The 19,275-nt window shown below is 33.3% G+C and overlaps 1 protein-coding gene across 3 annotated transcripts; it reads right to left on the bottom strand.

Moving 5' to 3' along the window:
- Positions 1–4,362: 4,362 nt before the first annotated feature.
- LOC133190113 (temptin-like) lies at positions 4,363–15,173 on the bottom strand. 3 transcript variants are annotated; one of them, XM_061325588.1, is made up of 3 exons: positions 14,991–15,143; positions 5,752–5,902; positions 4,363–4,478 (listed from the first exon to the last, which is right to left on the bottom strand). In XM_061325588.1, the coding sequence occupies exons 1-3, from the start codon at positions 15,123–15,125 to the stop codon at positions 4,396–4,398; spliced, it is 369 nt and encodes a 122-aa protein (XP_061181572.1). In that variant the 5' UTR covers positions 15,126–15,143; the 3' UTR covers positions 4,363–4,395. The 3 variants fall into 3 exon arrangements, with proteins under 3 accessions (XP_061181572.1, XP_061181571.1, XP_061181570.1); XM_061325587.1 differs by lacking the exon at positions 14,991–15,143 and adding an exon at positions 11,129–11,305; XM_061325586.1 differs by lacking the exons at positions 4,363–4,478; positions 5,752–5,902 and adding exons at positions 12,523–12,630; positions 13,310–13,460 and having other exon boundaries at positions 14,991–15,173.
- Between the last annotated feature and the right edge of the window lie 4,102 nt (positions 15,174–19,275).

Here is a 19,275-nt window from a genome sequence, read left to right as displayed (position 1 = left end):
ATTTGATAGAGTTTTACATCGTTAACAAAGTCGTTGGTCGACATTTTCTATTAAAACTGAGCATGATTATTTTCACGAGAACATAATAATGATACTGTGCAGTCCCAACCTTCCTTCTCGGACATCACAGACGACATTATAATTATAGACGAAACATATGGAACGCCATAGCTGCCTTATCTGGTTATTTCATAAGAAGATGGTGCTTTATTATGTTATGATGTGGTTATTTCATGTGAAGATGGTGCTTTATTATGTTATGCTGTGGTTATTTTATGTGAAGACGGTGCTTTATTATGTTATGCTGTGGTTTTTTCATGTGAAGGTTTTTTATGTGAAGGTGGTATTTTATGTGAAAGTGGTTTTTCATGTGATGGTGGTTTTTCGTGTGAAGGTGGTTTTTTATGTGATGATGGTGTTTTATGTGATGGTGGTTTTTCATGTGAAGGTGGTTTTTCATATGATGATGGTTTTTTATGTGAAGGTGGTTTTTCATGCGATGGTGGTTTTTTATGTGAAGGTGGATTTTCATGTGATGGTGGTATTTTATCTGATGGTGGTTTTTCATGTGAAGGTGGATTTTAATGTGAAGATGGTTTTTTATATTTGATGTGAAGTTGTCACTCGGAACTCCTCATATTTTCTGAAGATTGAGTTTAACACTGAGTTTTACAGCTATTATCTCGAAATTTTGAAAATAAAACAAATACTAGTAGTCAATGTAATTAAAATCATTTTAATACACCATTGCTAGTTCCCCTTTTTTCCATAGGCACTTGTTTTCAAAATGCTGTATTTTGTGTATTATGATTTTTTTAATTGTGCGTATGTATGAATACACTCAAAAACATAAAAATAAAAAAAAATCACTGAACTCTACATAGTAAGAGTGTAGGTATGACAGTTGCCATCTTCGGAAAATCTAGGGAGGTCAGAAACCGCTCCAAACTTGTTATCGTTATTCCGGGACGCCTCTACATTTTACTTAGTTAAAAATCGTCACTTCCGTTGCCTTCACTTTCAGTGCTAGGTATCAGGAGGTTTTTGTTTACTGCATATTTTATACGGCAAGTTCTAATTGGCAGACGATTGAAAGGCGTTATTAAATCATTTTTAAATGTAGATTTCACCCGAAACTCTGGCCAAAACTGGTAGGAAAAGTGTAGATATTGATTAAAATCAAGTGTGAACCGAGTCGGGCACCACGTAAAATCGATGATTGCAACTGTCGTACCTTCACACTTTTTTATATAAAGTAATATGTCATTTTTAAAACTTGCTTATTTCAGTGATTTTTTTTTATTCTTATGTAAACGAGTTTATTCAGACAGAGCTAAAAATTATATTATACACAAAATACACCATCCTGAAACCAAGCGCCTGTGGAAAAAAAAACTAGCAATGGCGTATTAAAATGATTTTAATAATATTGACTATTTGTTTCAAGATAATAGCGGTTAAGCTCAGTGTTAAACTCAGTCTTCAAAAATATTAGGAGTTCCGAGTGACCACAATCACATTGAATAAAAAAACACCTTCACATGAAAAACCACCATCACATGAAAAACCACCTTCACATGAAAAACCACCATCACATAAAATACAACATCACATGAAAAACCACCTTCACATAAAAAACCACCATCACATGAAAAACCACCTTCACATAAAAAACCACCATCACATGAAAAACCACCTTCACATAAAAAACCACCGTCACATAAAAAACCACCTTCACATAAAAAACCACCGTCACATGAAAAACCACCTTCACATGAAAAACCACCATCACATGAAAAACCACCTTCACGTAAAAAACCACCTTCATATAAAAAACCTTCACATGAAATAACCACAGCATAACATAATAAAGCACCGTCTTCACATGAAATAACCACAGTATAACATAATAAAGCACCATCTTCACATGAAATAACCACAGCATAACATAATAAAGCACCATCTTTACATGAAATAACCACAGCATAACATAATAAAGCACCATCTTCACATGAAATAACCACAGCATAACATAATAAAGCACCATCTTCACATGAAATAACCACAGCATAACATAATAAAGCACCATCTTTACATGAAATAACCACAGCATAACATAATAAAGCACCATCTTCACATGAAATAACCACAGCATAACATAATAAAGCACCCTCTTCTCATGAAATAACCACATAAGGCAGCTATGGTGTTCCATAAAACAGAGCCTCGGACTGATGTGCAACTATTTTCATAAACATGCACCCCATCCCTTTAAAACTAAACTTGATAAATGTGTTAATTCATATTTGATTTCAAGTATTTGTATTTATTACACTGTAAATATCTTACATCTATCTTTTTTCTATTCATAAGGAATTCAAACTTTTCAATTACCAAAGGATAAAAACATGTACAACATACACTTTTTGTTTAACTATTGATGTCATAAAGCAATTTAACTTTTGGGGCACTTTAACTCTACCCCAACACTATCTTAATTAAATACATAGATTGATTGGATCTAGTGACTTATGAAAAAATTCAATGCATTGACAAACTTGTAAAAAGGGTTGGAAAGTATGCACATTTTGCTCTGCTAAGAGAATGCATGTCTTCTGTTCCTTTAGGTAGTGCAATGGATTTGTCATGGTCAGCTCAAGATAGACCAGCTCAATTAATGTTTCATATTTTATACAGTAAGGAGAAGGAGCGATTCTCAAAACAATACATTGTTTTACATAATCCTACAGGCATCAAGTGTTTTGATGACACACCATTCAAAAGGTGGCAATTATCAATTTACAGTGTACTGTTTACAGTGTACATTAATTAGTGTTCCTCATGCCAGAATTATTTTTTTCAAGAAATTTGCTTAAAACTCAAATATTTTTTGAAAATATATGTTATTTATATGAGAATCTAAATCAAAATGAAAATTTGATTGTATGGTAATTGTTCTTTCAACAGAATATATGTATAATGTATTCAAATACATTAATTTAAAACTCTTTTTAATTCATTTCTATCATTCAAAAAATTATTTAATCTGTACGATATTTTCCATGTTTCTTTTTCTTTCTTTTTTTTTTTTTTTTAAATAGATATATATACCCAATAATGCTTTGTAATGCTATGAAATGCCAGCATTACTCTGGATTTTAGAAAGTAATGCATTACATTACCATTACATGTAATGCAAATTTTTGAGCATTACACATTACTAGCATTACTTTGAGTTCAATTGCAAATAATGCATTGCAATGATTACCATTACATTTAGCATTGATATATATATATATATCCCTGAATATATATATCCCTGCCAGGAATTTAGATGTGAAGTTTCTCTTTGAATGAAATCTGTTTACTTCTTTGGTTTGACTCCGCCAATCATGGAGCCAGCTTTGAAAAGGTTAGACAATTGTTTAACGCCGATGGGAACATTCAATTCAATGAAGAGCGGAAAGAATTAGGTTATTGAAATAAGTCATATAGAATACGTAAGGCTTATCTCAGTTAAAGTCCACGAGTCCATTTGTGAGGCATACATCAGACATAGCTGTCCAGGGTCAAAGTCGTCAGAATTTGTGTAAAACTGTTGAGAGTATATGAGCTATAATGGACCAAAGATTTTATTCTCCGTAAATATGTGTCTTAGCTTCTTTCAAAGATACATGTACTCATGGAAAAACACAGACAACTTCATACATGTATTAGTATAAAATTTTAAAGGGCAGCAAACGAAATGGAATCGTGGGGGGGGGATGTTATCTAGTAAAGCTGAAAAAACAATGAGCAAAAGTACAATTGGATTCAGTGAACAGAAAAGTAGAATATAGGCTCCAAACTTTCTATTGCTAAATGCTTCAGTCAAGAAGTATGTCCAGCAATTGCTTATTGATAAGATAACTATTTCTATACGGATGTACTAAGTTATGATTAATCAAACAAAAACTCTGGACATTATAAAAAGACTGAGAGAGAGAATGAGAAGAAATTAATATATTTAGCCAGAATATTGTCACAACACTACTTGCTTGGAAAGAATGTAAAAGAAAGAAATTTAATCAAATGTTTCAATGCATTGCAGTAAAATAAAAAGAACAAGCTTTTCTCTCTCTCGTGTGTATGTGTGAGAGAGAGAGTGTGCGTGAGTGTGTGTGTGGAGGGTGGAGTCAGGTTTATTTTGGAGATTTCTTTTCTCTACACAACACACATGTATGTAAAAATAATAATAAGTGTACGACTCCTGGAAATGGTGCAATCATTCGTATTTATAAATTACATTGATGTATTGAATTAGATGGATTTCTAGTACTTTACTTAATATAAAACGTTTTCCTTTTTAGGAAAAAAACTAGGTTTAAAAAACAAAATAAATATTTATTAGACAATTTAACCAATACATGAATGGCCATGACAACCGCAGTAGAAAGCACTGGAGGAACACGCCCCGGAACCAATGGGCTCACATATTCCTAAAACATAAAATGAGAAAATTAATCGGGATTTAGAATAGAATGATTATTTGTATTCATGACATGATATCTGATCTTTCTGGTATTGTAGTATATCCCTCTATAAAACTTTTAACCTCGAGAACTCGCTTTAAAGTAAGACAAACCCTGAAAATAGGCTACATATAGGATTTTCCCCATGGAAAAATGAAATAAGAGCAGGATTTCCCAAAGATGTGACTCGAGATTCAATTTTCCTGGGGAAAATCCTACTCTGTTTAATACGTATGAAGTGTAATATTGCTCAGCATCGCACCAACCACCTCTACCAACTAAAATCTTATTCATTTATCCAAAAGCACACTTGGCCTGATTGCAAAGTAAAACTTGAATATGGGTCTCGGTCTCTCTTTGCTAACATGACTTTTAAATTGGGGGGGGGGGGGGTGCTTAGCTGTCCCGACCAATTGAAGATCTACCCGACTCAAATGATCTCAAGATGGTATAGATGTGGAATCAAGCAATGATATAAAGTTTACAGTTTTCTCACACACTCTTTAAAAAGAATCTTTTTTTACATACCAAAAACTATTGGTAGGTAGAGGGTAAACAAATAAATTGTTAAAAGGTAGTGTAATATGTAAATTAGAATTCGTAATACATATTTCATACATGCACTGCTGCACCACGAGAGGTGTTGAGTCATCGAATCTTAAGTGTTTTACGACTGACCGATTTTTTGAATTTCTTTTGAGAGATAACATTTTGGACTGACTCCATTATCTAATATATATCTTCAGAATTCATACTGAAATTGATCAGTGTATCACCCATTAATTTTGCCCATAAAATTTGTTAGAAAATCAGTTGAGTTGACTTTCTTACGAGCCAAAATACTGTCGCTGTGATATATAATGGCCCTGAACCTTACAATTTAGAATTTATAAAGTAGTGGGAAACCCTACTCGCGAAAGGAAGAGGGGAACATTTGGCTCTAGTGTGCGAATAGGGATTGTGTGGTTTTGAGGGAAGTCCGACTTTACAACACTGGTTCACGATAAATCTCTTGAAAAAGATGTTTTCCTCGAATTTTTATATATGGACATGTCAAACTGTTAGTTAGAAAGGTTGAAAAGCAAACGTAAATATCGGAACTTTTTCTTTTAAGGCGATCAAATATGTGCATAAAATGTTCATACTGCGCTGACACATCTGATGATTAAATCCGTATGCCTACCTTCTGTATACTAGCTTAATTGAATAAAAGAGAATAATTCAATGTTTTACAAAGTACCTGGTTGTCCGGTTGATTTACCCTCCGGGGTGTCTCCTGCTGTCCATGTACAATTGGGGTCACCTAACTCAGCGCCGTTGGACACACCATCACCATCTGAGTCTGCGTTACAAAGGGCTACCGTCCACTGATGTCCAGCGGCGGCGAAGGCCTGCACCAGAAAGTCGTTGTTTAACGTATCATTGCAAGTATACGAGGGTCGTCCACGAAGATGGACAAATAATTTTTTTTGTTAAAGTAAATGGTCCATGATATTCTTATTGTATACCAAAATATTTATTATGAAAATCCAAGGCAGAATAGTCAGGTTTTGGTTGTTTGAACTTAAAGTGACACTGTGACGGACAAACGGGAAAATTGACAACAGTAGAATTTTTGCATGACAAATGCAAATTTTGTTCAGTTCTTGAAGATATTAGGTTTCAGAAAATTACAGGTTTCAGAACCTATAAAAACTAATTTAATGGAGAAAAATAAAAGTAAAAAAAATCTTTGTATAACCCATCACAAAAATATTGCTTCACTTCTTCCTCTTTATTGTACGCATGCGCTGAAAAGTTGATGAATTTACCATGGTTTCAATTCCATAGATATAAATGTCGGATGACTGTGAATTTTGATATAATCTTCAAAAAAGATGATCATAACTTATTCCTTACTTCTGCTTGCCCCAATTCAATGTTGTTTACAAGTTTCACGCTAAAAATAAAGGACGCGTGACCTTGAAATTGTTGACATTGACGATAAAGACAAAGCGATAGATACAACATTTGTTTTTCCGGCACTTATATTATGCAGTTTTTTTCTTGCTTTACAGTGCAGTTGAATTGTCAAAACTTCGCTATATTCGTATTTCACAGAAATCTTTTGTTTTGTGATACAATTTTCTTAAAAGAAACACATGGTTTTGACTCATTATGCAACTTTAATATTTTTTTAAAAGTCGAGGTCTTTATAGGTCGCAGATATTGCGCATGGCCCAGAGTTAAAATGTCTTAAGCTTTGAAATAAGGTTTTCGAATTAAAATGAGTATTTTCTTCTTAAAACAAGGCAAATCTTAATTAAAATTAATAAATGTTTCCTAATTAAAACAGTTATTGGTATTTTCTGATGCCCTTAGTGTCGCTTATTGAACAGAAAGTCAAAATTTCAAGGAAAAACGCAAATATGTTTCAAAAATTGACGTCGGCCTTCCGAATGGAACATTAAGTTATATAACATTTTTGAAGAAGTTTTCCCATTATATCACAAATATGACATTTTTATCCATATGCCCTGAAAAACTGCTGAATCACGCCGGATATAGTTATATTACACCGGAAACAGTTATATTGCCCTCCCGAACACCGTTATATTCCCTCGCGTGCAGTCATTCTGCATATTAATTAAGTCGGGTTCGAAATTCACAGAGGCAGTTGCTAAGCAAACGTAAACAGTTCCGCGAAAATGAAAATGTCTGGACAACGTCTGCTTTTTTTTATGTTCGTTTAAATTCAAAGGAACTAGATAGTTTGATTGAGGAGAAATTTCCGTAAATACAACAAAATTTATAAACACAAATGTCAGCGTGCTGAAAACATTCTGCAATGAAACAAGACGGAATATTTCGGAATTATTTATAAAGGAAGAGAAATTGGCCTTCATAACTTTCAGCCATCCCCGTTATCATTTTAATAACAATAGTGTTAATATTCCATAGCATTATTATCAAAACTATTAGTAACCAATCAGCTAAATGTATTTAAAAAAATAATTTGCATGTTTTTTTTCTAGATATTTACACAGGTCCACATATAGTCGTCAATAAATATGTCCGATTTTGATTTTTTAAAAATGTTATATACCATATATTACATGACTTCTCGGGCAACAATACCAGAATATTTGCCCCTCGGTAACAGGAAAGCCCTGGAGTGTTATGTCGCCCTCTGCCTTCGGCATCGGGCGACATAACACTCCAGGGCTTTCCTGTCACCTCGGGGGCAAATATTCTGGTATGTTGCCCTCGAAGCCATGTAATATATGTATAATATTTTAATGTGGTTGAAACGTCGGAGACAAATTAATTATTCAAACAACTAGAAATTATTAGACTATATTTAGTTTATTGATTTGAAATTGGTATATACGACAAACAAGTTTATGAAACAAGAATATCAACAGTCTCATTTAAAGTTAACATTTCGCAAGTCCTATGGTCGATACGATGACATTGTCAGCAAATACAACCTATCATTAAGTCAAATGGTGACTGATTTTTTCATATTATTAGGCCATTCTTTACACACTGAATTGTCTACGCATTTTTTCCCATGGATAGCACATATAGACAGGCTGGTGTGACCGGTCGGCAGAGGATGCTCACTCCCCCATGGTACCTGATCCCACCTTTGATGTTTTAGAGGTCTGTGTTTGCTCTACTCCTAATTTGTATTGTTTGAATGGACCTCTGAGATTGAATTCTATTCGTTATCTTTATATTTCATTCCGTTTTAGTAATCGCGATATCAAGTATTTACATGTATGACGTTGTTACGAGATCTAGCGCAACGTCTGACTGGACTGTACAGCCTCTGTTTCCTAAGTGTTTATACTCGTATACTGCTTTGAATTAAAAATAATACTCAATTATTTACTATATGAAAATATCGCACACATTTAGTAATGTGGCATGATAAAGAAAAAGAAAGTAGGGTCTGTCTACGAATATGAGATAAAAATTCAAAATCCACAGTTTTGATGTTTATCACCAAAGTACTTTAACGTCCGAGTGGGTCGTGCGGCTTGCATATACAATCTATTTATACTATAACTAGGAACTTTGTAACCTTGGAAAATATTTATATCAAGCTTCCACTAGAAGAATGAAACATTTGTAAATTTTTAGTGTTTTATAATTACAGTTGCCTGTTAGAAAACACGTCCTACATAGTTTACTTGCTATTTATTGATTAGGCTCACTCTCATATTGTTATATTTTACAATATTGTATATATGTTTATATATGTAATCTGATGTGTCGTATGACGCAAAGAAATAAAGAACTTGACTTGAAAAAAAAACTTTCATACTATTATATGAAAATTACAGTATAAATAGATTGTATAATTATGCGGTTTATTACCCGAACGTCTACTCGCTAAAACAACTATTTAATTATCACAACTATTTAACTATCACACGCAATTAACCGCCGAAATATGGCCGACTCGGCGTAAAACAACAATAATCAATCAATCACACTCAATTAAGAGGCCCTCTAAGGGGTCCAGGTACCGGTGGAGTTTACCTGTGTTACCTTGATTTGTAAAAAAGTCTAAATTAAACAATTTTTAAAACATTTACTGATAAATTTGTGTACTAAAGCACAGATTTATTGATTAAATACTTGCTATAATTGAAGGCATAAAACAAATTTTTTTTTTATATAATAAATATTTTTATTTAAAATACATTTAAAATTCGAAAAAGAAACATTACTGCACAAGACACGTAAATTAATAAATAGCATGTTTATGAATTATTGTCAAACATTACTTTTTTAACCTAACACTTGGCACTTAAAGCATTACTTACATGTACATCACATTTTAACATTTTTAAAAGCTTTGTTTCATCTATATTAAACATGGAGAACTTTTTTTCACAGCGCATTTGCAGGCTCATAGAACGAAAGAGGGGCACATTTTTCCGAGTATAGTCTTTTCCTCTAGATTTAATATGTAAATTTTCATTTAGATGCTGGCCCTTCCCCTACTTTTTGTTGTTGTAAGGTCGAGCGATGGCGAATTCCAGCACTTGAAAACAAATTACAAACAGTTAGAGAAAGTCCATCCCTCTCCACACACAAACACACAAAGTAGGATTTTCCTGGTTTTTTTAAATTATTTCAAATTTGCTTGTCAGATTTCTTTGGGAGGTTGCCCCTACCCCCACTGTTTAAACCATAGCTACCTGTTTGTTTGGAAGATATATCTGTATGTTAGCACCTTTTTATTTACATCAAAGTTCAGACGCATAGTATCGCTTTTGAAAGGGGGATGACAATTTACCTTTAAAAATATTGTCTAAAATCCAATTTCATTGGGGGATTCAAAATAGAAGTTTTTTTTTTCCAAATAATTGTATCTTATGCTTCTTGGTAATTTTTTTTACCAAAATAAATTATTTTAAGATTCGAGTTTTATGATGCAAACCAACAAAGATTTTGAAATTATTTATTGCCATGATATTTAAAATTAATGCTTTGAAACCATGATTAAATCTAAATGAAATTATAAAGAATCTAAAGCAAAATTTATTTAACTCATTTAATAAGATATATTAAAAAAGAAAAATGACATATGATCGATAGATTTTTTCTTAGATGTTCACCGAAATTCTATTTCACTGATCATTAAGACATCTCTTCTGGAATATGGCTTAAGTATGGAAAGACTGATATTAACTTCAATTAATTTTTATGAATTTTTAGGGCCTTTGTAGGAGAAAATGAAAAGATTGTTTTTAATTGCAGATAAGATCCTTTGTAGAGTTTAAAGTTTGCTGTAAATAAATGCACAATATAAATATCTTATAAAACATGCCAAGAAAAGTCAAATAAGCTTTTTATTTTTATTATTTATGAAAATAGAACACATTTTTTTAACGCATTTTTAAAAAAAATTCTAATCAATGGATAAAATTTAGAAGATTTTTACATTTCCTCTGGGGGAAAAATCATGTAAAATAATAAATATCTTTTATTAATCTTTCCATGCTGAAACCATGTTACAAAGGAGATGCCTTAAAGATAAAAATAAAAAATAAAATGTTGCTGTAAAATTCCTCCTTCAATAAATGCAGGTATAGTTAGTTCATAAAGGTAAACTCTACCTGTACCCCTTAAAGGGCCCCTTAATTGATTGTGATAATTAGATGTTGGTTTTGTCCAGTAGACGTCGGGGAACACACTAATGGTGTGTATTGTTTTTAATTTTTATATATTAAATCATGGTCTTTAACAAAATAATATGTACACAACTGGTATTGTGGTAAAGCATTTGTCTACCTATTTAATGGACAACACTCGTATATACTGGAGTGAAATGACTTTTATTTCCATTGTAAATTTAACTATGAATAATCTGAGTAAGGAACCTCAAACTCTTGGAAACTTTGTCATATTGTCTTGATATTTACTACAAAAATTAATTTCATTAAAAGACGATAAAATCACTTCTATGGATTTTTTCTTTTTGCTTTAATTTCTCATTTATGAGTCAAGGTTTTGTTTATTTGATAAAAAAAGCTTCCAACTAAATAAAATACATTGTAATATAGAGAGCACCCTAGTATACTTAACTTTCCAGAAGCATTTGATAAAAAAAATCTTACTAATCCAAAAGGGTTTTTGTCATGAGTATGATGAAGGGCGTTGAAATGTCCAACAGCCTCCCAAAAGCCACCGCCACATGGGTTGTGCACTGCGTACCCATTCGGAATGATGTCCCTGTAGTATGGATGAGCACTCACAGAAATAGCTCCAATAAAGCAGAGGACTATCTTAATCATTGTGAAATCTTGGTACATTCACTTCTCTTTTTTTCAGACATATATATGGAATACGTTACGCTTATCTCAATGGAAGTTCACGAGTTCGTTTGTGAGACATGACTTTGCTATAGTACAGGGTCAAAGTCGTCAGGAGTTCTAAAAGTGACTTGTGTAAAACTTGAAAGTACATGAGCAATAATGGACCAAAGTTTTGTTCGTACGATTTGCTTAACGTTCTTTCAGAGATACATGTACACATGGAAAAATACAGGAAACTACAAGACAACATATTAATATTAAAAAGGGATAGCAAACGAAATGATATCGTGGGACAGGGGGTTTTATGTAATTAAATCCGCAAATAACGATGAGCAAAATTCATTAAGTGCAATTGGCTTCAGTGAATAGAAAGGTAGAATACAAGCTAATCAAAACTTTCTATTTACTAAATGGTAAACTTCAGCTAAAGAGTATGTTTAGTAATTGCTTAATGAGAACAAAAGAATTTCTGTTCGTGTGTACAAAGTTATAGTTAATCAAGCAAAAACTTTATGGAACAAACAGAGTGAGAGAAAGACAGTGAGGAATAATAGAACTTTATATTTATCCAGGTTTTTGTCATAACACCACTTTGTTGGAAGGAACTCGAAAGGATTTAAGTTAAGTTTAAAGGTTTCGATGCATTGCAGTAAAATGAAAGAGCTTTGTTTAATTTGTTTGTTTTGGAAAATCCCTTTTCTATGCACATCTTAATATATGTAATATTGATTGATTGATTGTATGCTGTTTAATGTCTAATTCGAGATTTCTTCACTCATAGACGTCACTTGTTTTAGTTGGAGTGTCACGAATTTTAACCTATGCATGACCCTTACAGCTATAGCTGTAAGTGAAGGATCTTTACCGTGCCACGTGCTACCTGACACGGGACGTCTATTTTTAAGGTTTCATCCGAAAGACCCGTTGCTTTCACTTTTAGTGCCAGGCACTTGGCGAAGAAACAGTCACTAATTTTGTTAAACGTCTTTGGTTTGACGAGACGCCGGGAACGACAATCGAGCGCGGGATTTCCTACCACTAGGTTTCCGCGACCGCGACCGCTGCTGTAATAATATCATTATATAATATATGATAGTATGCATCTCCTGGAAATGGTGTATTGATACCTACATATATGGATTTCAAGTACTGTATATAATATAGATGTCTTTCTTATTCAGTAATAATAAACTAGGTTTAAAACAATAAAAAAAACTTTTATTAACCAATGCAGGCATGTCCATGGCAACCACAGTAGAAAGCAATGGAAGAACACGCCCCGGAACCAACGGGCTCACAGATTCCTAAAACATAAAGCGTGAAAACTATAATTAATCCTCAGTTGTTGAAAAATCGGGCTTTGGAAAAGAATTATGTATTCGTGAAACGATTCCTGTTCTTACCGGTCTTCTAGAGTTTGTCCCTTCTAAAATATTTCCCCTCGAAATCTGGCTCTAGAGTAATCCCCCCCCCCACACACACACACATACACATACATAAGGAAAAATGGCACTAGGGTGTTCCATAAGGACATCCGACTCGGGATTCAATTATCCTGGGAGAAATTCTTCTCCTTTCATAGTTAAAGAGTGTAATATGAGCCTTACGAAGACTATCTTATTACAAGCTTTGTACATATAAGCTGGAACAGAAACATATTTTTAATGCTCATAATGTCTCTAGAGTGCAGATTCCGGGGAGGAATGGCTTTGTAGGAAATCCTACTCTACAACACCGGTTCACGATAAATCTCTTTCGGTTTTTTTTCTCGAATTTTTATATATGAAACTATTACATAAAAAGATTACATAGCAAACACAAATATCAAATCCTTTTCTTTTAAGGTCCTAAATCAAAGATGTGCATTTTTAAAACCTTTAAACTACGCTAGACATATCCTGATTAATTCGATATGCCCACCTTATCTGAATACCAGCTTAATTGAATAAAAGAGAACATTTCAATGTTTTTTTTTCAAAGTACCTGGTTGTCCGGTTGATTTACCCTCCGGGGTGTCTCCTGCTGTCCATGTACAATTGGGGTCACCCAACTCAGCGCCGTTGGACACACCATCACCATCTGAGTCTGCGTTACAAAGGTCCACAGTCCACTGATGTCCAGCGGCGGCGAAGGCCTACACCAAATAATTATGATTATTGAGAATCATTATAAATGCATTTCCTCTATCTAGATGAAAAGTTCTGTATTATACTTTTAACGAAATTATAAATAATCCTACGAACATTTGAAGAAACCAGTAAGGGACCAGTCAAAATTTTTTTGAGGCACGGGACCGTTGCAAACTAGATATCTTACGACCCCCTGCTAACATGTTTGGTAAAAATTATTGGTCCCATACTAGAGCTCTACCCTGTAAAAAAGTTGATGTCCCCTGCTATTTACAAGCTTCAAATATGCTTTTAACCTTAATTTTCTATAATTTTCAACAACACAGTTTATGTAATCCATTCATACTGACAATTTACAACTTTGATAAGCCTGAAAGAGCATTAGTCTACAACATGTACATGTAAATTCCCTAACAAAAAAAATTGCTAGAGTTAACTATAGTTCACTATAGTTAACTATAGTAAATACTTTGATTAACTATGACACTTAAATTTGGAACCTTTTTGAGATTTCACAGCTTTAAATCTCTTACGTTTGATAACAGTGATGTAATATTTGGAAATAATATGTGAATATACAAGTAATACCTTCATTTATGATTAAAAAAACTGTGCATGTATGAACTGGTGAACATAACATATAACAATCAGAAATCCATACTAAAAATACTTTGATTTTCTTTAGTAAAAATTTGATACTATAGTAAACTATAGTTAACTAAGGAAAACTATACTTAACAATAGTTTTTCTTGTTAGGGATGTATGCATTGAAAATATATGTAGATATATATATTATTAGCATAAACTGTAAATACAATATTATATGTAAGTGTGTATTATCTACCACAGAGATTGTCCTATACAATGTATATCTTATGTGGATCATAAAAATCATATTCTTTAAGTAGTACATTGCATAGACAAGGGGTCAAACTGCAAGCTACAGAACTCTAGCATATAAACAAGAAATACTTGTCTAATAATAACAAGGTAAATTCATTAAACAAGATAATACAATGATTTTTCATTATTATTTTTTTAAATCATCAAATGAGTACAGTAAACGGTAATCTGCAACAGAACTGAGAAGTTATCATGGATAGTTTTATATACTTATTAAATAGATAAATTGTAAATTTTTGTGTGTAATAGTTTTCCTAGTTTGTTGTTTTGAATAATTCTTTTCTTTGATTTATCTTTTTTCATTGAAAAATTAAGTTGATGCCCCATGCTCATTAACTGGAAAAAAATCAGTCAAAGCTCCATTATTTAAAGACATGAAAAAGTCCTTGTCCTCGTGTATTTTCACCGGACCGGCTTTGAACGATAAATTTTGACCGGCCCATATTAAATTCTTCATGAAATTAATTCTTTTCATGTCCAAATTTTATTTATTTTAAGATGCAAGCCGATGAAGATAATTCTTACACAATCAGCCAGATTTTTTGTACTTGAATTTGAAAAAAAAAGAATTATTCAGGTTATGAAAGAATCTCAACAGCATTTTAATTCACTACTACATAGCAAATATTACCAGGCCAAATGGATTTTTGTCATGTGTGTGATGAAGGGGGTCATAATGTCCCACAGCCTCCCAAAAACCACTTCCACATGGGTTGCTCACTGCATACCCATTTGGAATTCTATCCCTGTAGTATGGGTGAGCCATCACAGAAATAAATCCAACGAAGCAAAGAATTTCAAATATCTTGATCATTGTGTCTTAGGATCTTCTAGGATACGAACATAGAGAATGCGAGTCTTTTTTATGTTAAATACCTTCTTTATCTCAATATCATTGCATGACCAGCATTTAGTAGACACTATACGTGACTGCTCTATAAATCAGGGTCAAAGTCGCTCTCTTCTATCTGTAGACTTTATACACTGCGCAAGAATTAAGAAGTCCAAGGGCTACAACGGTCACATGAGTATAATGTAACACTGTAAAGGATCCATAGATTGAATATAAAATAAACCAAATAAGCTGATAAATGAAACTATGTTGCCCAAAAGCGAAAGAAAAAGAATGATCAATGATCAGCAAAATACTTAATTTAGTGCCCAGAAATAAATCTTAAAGTTGATCTATTTATTTGCCTTTACTTCACCCCAATTTTCACTATCCCAGTGCGGAATATACAAAACAATAGTTTTGAGCTCGAGCTTTTTAAGTTAACCTATCTTATTTCTTTTTCTTCCTTATAGCCTCTCTTAGTCTTTAAAGAATATTAATTTCAATGTACAAAGATAAAGTATTTTGTCTCGTTTTTTTTATTTATCTATCATTTACAAGTCTACCTGGTCATTAAAATCTATGAAAGTACTTTTCATATTAAATATTCTAATAATTCTTGCATAATTCTGCTACTCAATTGACAATTCAATTACTGATTATCATAGGTAAATAGCAAAGGGGAATACCGATAACTTCTCCCAGTAGAATACAAATTAATAAATTGACCAAGTGGTCATAATTTCAAAAATCTGGTTAAAATACCTTCGTTTATTACAACTTTATATACTCAACCTCCCAGATTGATTGATTGATTGATTGTATGTTGTTTAACGTCCCGTTCGAGAATTTTTCGCTCATATAGAGACGTCACCATAAACCGGTGAAGGGCTTCAAATTTAGACCTTAACTTGGTGCTTAGGGCCATTAAGCAGTGAGGGATCTTTATCGTACCTACGCCTGTCGTGACACGGGGTCTCGGTTTTTAAGGTCTCATCTGAAGGACCCGCAACTTTCACTTCAAAGTGCCCGAACGCTTGGCGAAGGAACAGTTGCTACCTACTTTTTTTTATCGACTTAGGTCAGTCGCGACCAGGGTTCGAACCTACCATCTTCCGATCACGGAGCAAGCGCTTTACCGAATGAGATACCATGACGCTGTCAACCTCCTAGATGCCCAGAAGCAGACAAAAAGATTTTCTAAGAAATAATGCAGTTTCATTATAGATTTGACATAAAACCGCCCTAACACCAGAGCCCCGGGAATAAATAAATTATTTTTCCCATTTAAGCGATTTTAAAACAGCCAAAAATTACAAAGGGCTTCTGCGGGAGGGGATGGGGGTTCTATTGATGATGTAATGAAAGTGCATTATAACTTTGGAAAAATTTTCTTCTCTGCTCTTGGGTATTTTGAAGATAAACTAAGTGCATGGTTATAAAGAGCAAGGGCGTCTTTTCCAGAATTTTACTCTCACAAAAAAAAAAAAGGAAAAATTCATTTCTCAAACGTGAAAATACCTATTACATGGTGGTGATGGTGGGGTCGGGTCCACGTTTTCAAAGGGGGGGGGGGTTCCAAAGTAATTTTTCATTTGCTTCAGTATATACTTTTAATAACTCTGCAAATTCCAGGGGGTCCGGACCCCCCCTCCCCAAACCCCCCTCTAGGTTCGCGCATGCTGTGATACCATTTTCACATACAATATCTCCTTAGAACAGTGCGTTTGGATAGTTTCTGTGTTCTATAAGGCAGAAATATTTGATGAAGCCCTTCTGCAGTAAATTTTCATGCTTTTTAAATAGCTTGCACATCCTGTGGGCAAAATTGGTATTTTTTAAATTCTTTTTCCTTTTCAGAAACTGACACACTAAAAATATTTTTAAAAAAAATGTAAAATTTTCCCAATTTTTCCACTACAGTTACCTTCACGTTTGTGTTAAAGAAACATCCTTTCTCCTGGCACCCATTAGGCCTATATTGTTTTTATCTTCATTTGTTAACATCAAAGGTTTACCTCCTTTTGAAATTGGTTCAGCTGTTCTAGTGTAGAAGCTGAAAATGTTCAAATGTTAACATACGACGCACGATGGACGACGACGGACATAAACAGAAAGGAATAGGTCACCTGACTCAAGTGACCTAAAAATAAAAAAAAATACACTATAATTATGTATGAAATATGAAGATAACGAACAGTAATCAAGCTCAACAGTCCATTGAAACAATACAAAGGTCCATTAAACATTACAAAATAGGCGCAGAGCAAACGCGGACCTCTAAAAACATCAGAGGTGGGATCAGGTGCCATGGAGAAGTAAGCATCCACTGTCCACCGTTCCCACCTGCCGTGTGTCTCTTGTCATGATTGGGAAAAAGGAAAAATCAATGTGAAAATAATGGCCTAACAATTTGTATGAAAAACAAATTATACGTTTCAAAATACATTTGAAACTACTTAATAGCCATTCTCTGTAAGCATTTAAACTCTCATATAGGGAGACGCTAGGCACGCTAGGTCTTCGATTTTTATGAAACTTGGCACACATTCCTATATTGATGTATGACACTAAAATTCATAATAAAATGGTTGCTATGGTCAGTGGTTACCATGGCAACCAAAATACAATTTTCATGGCCTAAAATACTTTAAATTTTGATGAAAAATGACCCTTTTTGACTAATTAAAAGTCTTTAATAGAACAAGATATTTTTACATGACTTTATCTTTTTGCCAAAATATATCATCTTTATAGTTCTTTAGAAATTTCTAGTATTTGACTTACTCTACCTCATAGAAAAAATATTTCCCATTTTTAAGTAGGATTTTTCTGGGGAAATAGTGTAGATTTTAGGCTCTTTTGAAAAACCTGGTATAAAATTTTGCGGACATTTAGGAAAAAATAAATACATTGGTTTGAAAGTCCATACATAGTTCTAATATAAATTGTAAAGAAACACTTGATATTCATATTTTGTTTTCATGTTACAATGGTTACAAAAGTATGCTTTTTTAAAGAATTCCATGCAAAAGCAATAGGTATCTACAATCAGTTTCCATACAAATACCTGAGTATTTTAAAATGGATTAAAACCAAATTTAGATATGTGGTACACAATAGCAAAAACAATGAGAAAAATCAATTTTCATGACAAAAGGTCAAAGGTCAAGGTCAAAATGACTCGATCTAGATGGAAATTAAAGGAAACTAAGCACATATTTTTTTGTGTGTCATAACTAATACTTGTTTTTTAAACAACATAATATGAATAAACAAAATTACAGTTCTGGTGGACAATAACTAGCATCACATGAATTGGTAAATACGGACAGAAAGTCAAAGTTCAAGGTCACAACGCTATACAAACTTTGCCTTTTTGTCCCCCGCTTTCACTGAAAATGGGGGATATTAATTTGGGTCTGTTTGTCCGTCCGTCAGTCTGTCTTTCTGTAATACTTTCGTTTCGGCATGATGTCTCAAGAAGCCTTTGAAATTTAGCATAACAACTGCCTGTTGCCTAAGAAAGACCCCCATTGATTTTAAGGTCAAAGGTCAAGGTCATGGATTCATAAATCTGTCTGTTTTAACACATTATTTCCGCATGATATCTCGAGAAGCCTTCGAGCTTTTGCCATGAAATTTTATACCACAACTCCCTATGGCCTTAAGAAGACCCCTATTAATTTCGAGGTCAAAAGGTCAAAAATATATAAATTTTGTTTGTGTGTAAAACTTTCATTTCCGATCGATATCTCAAGAAGCTTTTAAGCTTTTGCAATGAAATTTTATATCATAACTCCTTATGGTCCAGCCCGCCCCTTGAAAGTGTCCCCATCGCCCCATCCTCACCCGACCCAACACCCCTCTAGATCCGTACATGCTCTTCTTTTTACCTTAAGCAGATGATACAGATTCTCTGATTAAGCTTGTTATTTTAGCATTTATATTCGGATGTTGTGAATGTCGTGTCCTGTTTTATATACAACGTATTTTACAGAAACTGGTATTACATTCTCTGCTTGATGCCTAATGTGACAATGTTATGAGAAGGATTTTTTAAAAGTCATTTATTAATGAAAAA

The sequence above is a fragment of the Saccostrea echinata genome, unplaced genomic scaffold (genome assembly GCF_033153115.1).
Source record: "Saccostrea echinata isolate AGI-Se365-2 ecotype Australia unplaced genomic scaffold, CSIRO_AGI_Sech_v1 ptg000020l, whole genome shotgun sequence".
NCBI lineage: Eukaryota > Metazoa > Mollusca > Bivalvia > Ostreida > Ostreidae > Saccostrea > Saccostrea echinata.
The sequence above is the reverse complement of the archived record's forward strand: the minus strand, read 5'-3'. Positions and strand labels throughout refer to the sequence as shown.